The sequence below is a fragment of the Ipomoea triloba genome, chromosome 9 (genome assembly GCF_003576645.1).
Source record: "Ipomoea triloba cultivar NCNSP0323 chromosome 9, ASM357664v1".
NCBI classification, from domain to species: Eukaryota; Viridiplantae; Streptophyta; class Magnoliopsida; order Solanales; family Convolvulaceae; genus Ipomoea; species Ipomoea triloba.
In genome coordinates this window covers 20,068,710-20,075,489 of record NC_044924.1, presented here as the reverse complement: position 1 = coordinate 20,075,489, position 6,780 = coordinate 20,068,710, and the positions used below count along the sequence as shown (strand labels likewise).

The following is a 6,780-nucleotide window of genomic DNA, read 5'->3' as shown; positions in this document are numbered from 1 at the left end:
TTCTACAAGTCTATTCCCCCCCCCCCCCCCTCTAGGCTTGTCCATGGCAGGTACTGGTTTCCAGGCCCGCCCGTCATCATGAGTACTATCAGTTGGAACTGTCATGGCTTGGGCAATCCACGTACAGTTCGCGAGGTGGTGGACCTTGTGTCCCATAAGAAGCCTAAGTTCCTCTTTCTCATGGAAACCAAGGTAGGGCGGATGCATGCTAAACGGCTCTGTGTCAAGCATGGGTTTGAGGGACTGTTTTACGTTGATAGGGTCGGATTGAGTGGAGGATTGGCGTTGTTTTGGAGGAAGAATTATACGGCCAGACTACTGAGTTTCTCAAAACATCATGTTGACGTAGAGGTTTGTATGCCAAGCTCGTTATGTTGGCGAATGAAATGCTTTTATGGCTACCCTGAGCGTAGTATGAGAGCTCAATCTTGGGACTTGCTACGGTCCTTAGCTGGCAGATCAGTGTTGCTTTGGATAGTCTTAGGAGACTTTAATGATCTCTTAATTAATAAATATTTAGTAATGACTTAATGATCTTGAGATAGCGAAATTATGAATTTGTAGTAGTAACTTAATAAATTTTCAGTAGTGACTTTATGAACTTATAGTATTCACTTTGTGAATCTACAATTATACTTTTATGAACCTGTAATAATAATTACTTTATAACCCTTAGATTCATTAAAAATTTTGAAAAAGAAAAATCAGCTTGGCTGTAATTTAAAAAATTGTTTTTAATGATATATTTCTATGCATTAATTTTATGTGTACAAGAAGAAAAAATGGAAAATAAATGTAAGTGAAAAAAAGATTTTAGGTAGAGAAATTAGGAAATTATTTGATCACTTAAGTTCATCTTACTATATAAATTTTGGTACCCCGTACACAATATAACAATGTTTATATCTGAAGCAAGTCCATTTAGCAACATCAACTCTTAACTTTTTTTTTTTTTAATTTGAATATCTTTTCTTTCCTTTGTACAACTAAAAGTAATGCATGAAAAAATGTATCATTAAAAAAGTTTTAATTGAGATCTTTTAAATGACACTTATATTAATATCATAATAATATGATTATAATGTAAATAATATGTTTATAAAGTCACTATAGTATGTTCATTAAATAATTGTTGTAGATTCATTAAATTACTGTTGTAAGTTCATAATATCATTATATGTTTATAAAGTCACCACTACAAATTCATAAACTCACCATTGTAGGTTTATTAAGTAACAAATGCATGTACATAAATTCACTATTACAACTTTATAAAGTTATACTACAAATTTATAAAATCACTACTATAGATTCATTACACGTACAATTATTGAAACGATGTATTGAAAAAAAATATATAAACATGAGCGTCATTTTAAAAAAATAACATCAATATATTTTTAATAATACTTCTTTATACATTGATTTTATTTATAGGGGAAATCGCACTTTTGGTCCCCCAATTAGTACCACTTCTGCAATGTTGTCCTTATCTTTCAATTTGGACACTTTTGATCCCTCAGTTATTGACCCGTTAGTGAATTTAGTTCTTCTGTCACTTAACAAACATGACCTCCGTTTAGACCATGGGTATAATTAATTGGAATTTTACATATTAGGAAAATGCACTTTTGGTCCCTCACCAATAACTTAAGTTTCCTTGTAATTCTTGGAGCTTAATTGCTTGTTTTCTACGAGGAAATGGAGATCGATGGAGATGAATCTCACACTAAGTCGGAGATTTCTGCAAGTAAACAACCACGATTCTTTCTCGTTGGCCACCGAAAATTCGAAGGAGCAAGCTCTAAGCTCCATTACCGGATTCAACAAACCCACCTCGGCTTTTGACTCGTCCCTCACGCTAACTGTTCTCGTTATATATATATGTGTGTGTGTGTGTGTGTGTGTGTGTGTGTGTGTGTTGGGGGAGCTATTGCTTTTACTTTGACTAGGGCTATAAAATAATAGGGCTAGCCCAGATGTGGTCTACAAATGGATGGAATGCCATAAGCGAAGAGAGATTTTTTCACATCTTTGTTTTTGAAAACCTTGTCACAGAGTTCAGGAGAATATATGTGCATCAAACTGGCGATGGCGCTAATCGGGAAAAACAATACTACCAGAATTTAGTCTAGCAATTCTTGGTCGTTGAAAAGCAATGCTCGGCGATGTCTAGAGCGGTGTCGGGGTTTTCCCGTGAGGGAAGATTGTCGGGTATGGTTTCGAAACGGAAAGTGGGTGATTGACTGAGATGGATGAAGTTTCTAGCTTTCATGATGTGGGTATAGTTGAGTTGAGTGAGAACATAGGTAATGTGAAAGCCCATGTGATGAAGAAGCTTGGCTAGCTTGAGCATGGCGTGTATGTGGCCTTGAGCTGGATAGGAAATGCATACGGCATGTGGCCTTAGGACCTCCATTATCTATCTATCTATCTTTCCCTTTCTAAGCTTTCTAACATTTCTTTTTTTTTCTCTTTTCGATATGCATGTATGTTCACTTCAACCATAGTTATATACTAGCAGGCTGGTTGTCCTAACATTCATATTAGCGGGCCGGTTAGATGTCTTGCCGGAAGTTAATCACGACGAACAACTCCATAGTGTGTAGTATTCTCCGCCATCAACAACTCCGTCACTTTCCCGGCCTTCTCCACATATTCATAGTCCACTAAGAACACCTTCACCTCACAGTGCCGGAGAATGGTGGTAATGTTCTTGGCATCCAGCCTGGTGTTGATCGATTGTGTTCAGCATGGAGAAGAAACTAAGCTCCAAGAATTACAAGGAAACTTAAGTTATTGGTGAGGGACCAAAATTGCATTTTCCTAATATGTGAAATTCCAATTATACCCATGGTCTAAACGGAGGTCATGGTTGTTAACTGACAGAAGGACTAAATTGACTAACGGGTCAATAACTGAGGGATCGAAAGTGTCCAAATTGAATGATAGGGAGAACATTGCAGAAGTGGTACTAATTGAGGGACCAAAAGTGTGATTTCCCCTTATTTATATTTTAAACAAAAAGAAATAAAAAGTAATATATTTAAGTGATGATTGATTAATTAGACTATTTTTTATGAATTCGAAGTATTACTTTTATGGATTTAATATATATATATATATATAAAGTCAAAATCTCGTGCGAACTACCGCCCAAGTAGGAAATGAGAACACACCACAGCCGTCCACGTGTCCAGATCAACAAATCAGATGCAATTTTAAAAAAATGATGCGGTAACATTTTCGTAAATAACTGGAACTTTGGTGCACCTAGTTTTACTTACAAGTGCAAGTAATTTACCTTGTTAATATTTATGCACCTATTTTCGCAAATATTTTCACTTACAAATGCAAGTAATTTACCTTGTTAATATTCATGCACTTGGTGCAACCTAGGTGCACCTAATTATAACATTAGGTGCACCTAGTTATAACTAGGTGCACCTAGTTATAACATTAGGTGCATTTAGTATTGACGCTCAAGGTACAATTCACTTGCACATGTAATACATTTTACTTGCATCTGCAATACATTTTACTTGCACTTGTGCAAGTAATTTACTTTGTTAACATTCATGCACCTGGGTGCACCCTAGGTGCACCNATATATATATATATATTGCGTACTGGCCGCCCAGGAGAGAACTGTGGACGAATCGCAGCTCGTCATGTGTCCGGAATGTAGTTGCACCTAACGTTATAACTAGGTGCATGTAATGTTATAACTAGGTGCACCTAGGTGTACCCAGGTGCATAAATGTTAACAAGGTAAATTACTTGCACTTGCAAGTGAAAATAGGTGCACACATGCAAGTAAAATGTATTACAAGTGCAAGTAAATTGTAAATGAGTATCAATACTAAGTGCACCTAATGTTATAACTATCCGCAGCTCGTCATGGTGTCCGGAATGTAGTTGCACCTAACGTTAATACTAGGTGCATGTAATGTTTATAACTAGGTGCACCTAGGTGTACCCAGGTGCATAAATGTTAACAAGGTAAATTACTTGCACTTGCAAGTGAAAATAGGTGCACACATGCAAGTAAAATGTATTACAAGTGCAAGTAAATTGTAAATGAGTATCAATACTAAGTGCACCTAATGTTATAACTATGGCTGGAGCCCGGCTCCTTTATTATAATTATAGATTAGACAATTATTATTAGTTAATTACACTAATATATGTGCAATTATACTTTTATACCTTAAGTATATTCATTTTCGCCATACCACATTTAGTTTTTTTTCCTCCTCCGTATTTGAATGATTAATTTTAAATATTCAAATTATTATTATTATTTGTGTAAATGATAATTAATAAATTATTATTTCTTATAAAATTACACAGAATTTTCAATGAATTTTCTGATTTATTATGAAAATTTTGTTTCCATTATTCTCAAAATTATAATTGTTTAATTATTCTCAGAATTTGGTAAATAAAATTTTACTACCAATTAAGCTNTTTTATTAATAGTATTGATACGTGAATATAGAAACAATATTACCAAATAATTATTTGATCAATAAAATATTTAATTAATTAACTACAAAAGTTTGGGTGGGAAAATGAAATAGGAGGATTTTACTTTTATATATAGTATAAATAGATAGATCTAGGAGTTTTAGTTATCTTAGGTTTCTTTATTACGGAGTATTTGTATTTATGTAGATTTCTAGTTGTCTTGGGAAGTGTCAAACGAAATTAGGATTCTAGAACTATAAATACCGATGTCTTATATGAATAAAATCAAGGTTGCAAAAATCGCTAGGCGCCTGGGGGGCGCTTAGCGCCTAGGCGGGCACCTAGGGCTTTTTTTTTTTAATTTAAAAAAAAATTAAAAATATTTTAAGTGTTAATAATTGTAAAGTGTTTAATATTGTAAGTCTTTACACTTTAATAGTTAAATATTTAATACTTATTAAGTTATTAGTTATTATTTATTAATTATTAGTATATTACTTATTATTTTAATTTAGTTATTACTTATTATTTTATTAAGTTATTACTTATTAATTATTACTTATTATTAGAGTATTAGTTAATACATTATAACATTAATAGTTTAAATGTTTTAGATTTATAATTTTTTTTAATTAAAAAAAAACAGCCGGCCGGCTAGGCGCCCGGCCGCGGAGGAGGCCAATTTCAGCCTTCCTCGACGCAGCCGGGCGCCGCCTAGCGCCTAGGCGCGATTTTTTGCAACACTGAATAAAATAGAGAGTTGAATTTTTTGAGATAGAAAATATAGCATGTAAGTGTACAAATGATACGCATTTTATCTTAGTTTAATTGGTTAAATTATTTGTCAAAACTTAGGTTATTTTTTATTTAGATTGTTTTGGACCGTATTTCTATCTGGGTCTCTTGCAGCATCATAGTCTTTAGCCTGGATTTACGTAAGCTATCTTTTGGATTTGAGTTAGCGCGTGGTCAGTCAAAACAACAAATTTTCCTAACAAAATTCTGGTTGTTGTAACAAGTTTTCAGGTTGACTTTTAAACGTACGTATGGATATTATTATTGTATGGGAGTTGGGCAGCATATGTTTAGTCAAATTAGTTACACTAATTTGATTATATAAAGTGAAATTTTTGGAGCTCATTATTCACGACTTCAAGGGCTTTAATTCGAAGGGTTATTCAGCTATATTGAGCTTATTATTTATCTAATTTAACTTAGTGAAAATCTCTATAAAGTTTTCTCAAGAATTGTGTTTTGGAGGGGGGGGGGGTGAAGATTGAAGTGTATTTTGGCATTCACGAACCTTTCCAACGTAGATGTTTTGAAGATTAAGATGGTGTATTTGGCTGAGGCTTTTGTGTATGTGATAATGTCATATCAACCCCTGTACTCTTGGTGAAAATCTAGTGGATTGGGCTGACATGAGTTGCCGGGCAGACGTAGGAGCTTTAGCTCCGAACTGCGTTACCAATTACTCTGTCCCTGGCTCCTTTTCTATACTTGTCTTTTACTTTGTTCTATCTTTGCATGAAAATTAATCCTAATTCAATACAAGTAATTAGCTTTTAAAATTAAGCAGAAACCTTTTAGGAACCACTTGCATTCAAGATCCACGATTCTTTTTCATAGCGTTTTCTAGAACTCGAGAAGAGTTCGGCATTGAGCCGTTCATGACAATCCTGACTTATCATCAAGTGTAATACCTTACTTGTGGTGTCGTTCCTATTCCTATGTATCACCTTATAACCTGGTGTGATCGAGGACTTATTAAAACCAAAAAATTAGCCATTTTTCCAACTTAAATTAAACCTTTGAATCAAATTCACCCAATCAAATAAACCATCCTATGATGTTCTTTGTAATTCGATTGTGAAGAGAAGATCAGGCCAACCATGTCCTTATCATTTGGTATCAGCGCCTAGGTTTTTCTCATGCTCCAAGAAGTAGAAAGAGATGGAGTAGATTGTATGTTAGTCAAAAAACCTGGTGGATTTCAAGACTTGGACATCCGTGTTGTACTAAGGGATAGTGTAATCCTCCTTAGGAGTTCCAAGGAGAAGAGTGGAGTAGGCTCCGTTAATCGAACCACTATAAAGTCTATCTCTCTCTATCCTTTATTTATTGCTCTTATTGCATATTTTCAACGATCAAACCTAACTAATTTTACAAGAACAAATTACGTGCAAAATGTTTAAAGGTTTAACTTATATTTCCGGTGTGCATACTCTCGAGTAGTTAAAGTTACCTTTCGGTTACTTCAACTATTCGTAAATCATTTTGAAAAATTCTACAAGTCTATTCACCCCCCCC

At 34.3% G+C, this 6,780-nt stretch overlaps 1 protein-coding gene across 1 annotated transcript in view; it reads right to left on the bottom strand.

The window, feature by feature from the left end:
- LOC116029702 overlaps nt 1-207 on the bottom strand; it is a 7,527-nt gene extending 7,320 nt beyond the window's left edge. The window contains exon 1 of the mRNA XM_031271745.1: nt 126-207. Within this exon, the coding sequence (XP_031127605.1) occupies nt 126-207 (82 nt within the window). The remainder of the gene's footprint in view (nt 1-125) is intronic.
- Between the last annotated feature and the right edge of the window lie 6,573 nt (nt 208-6,780).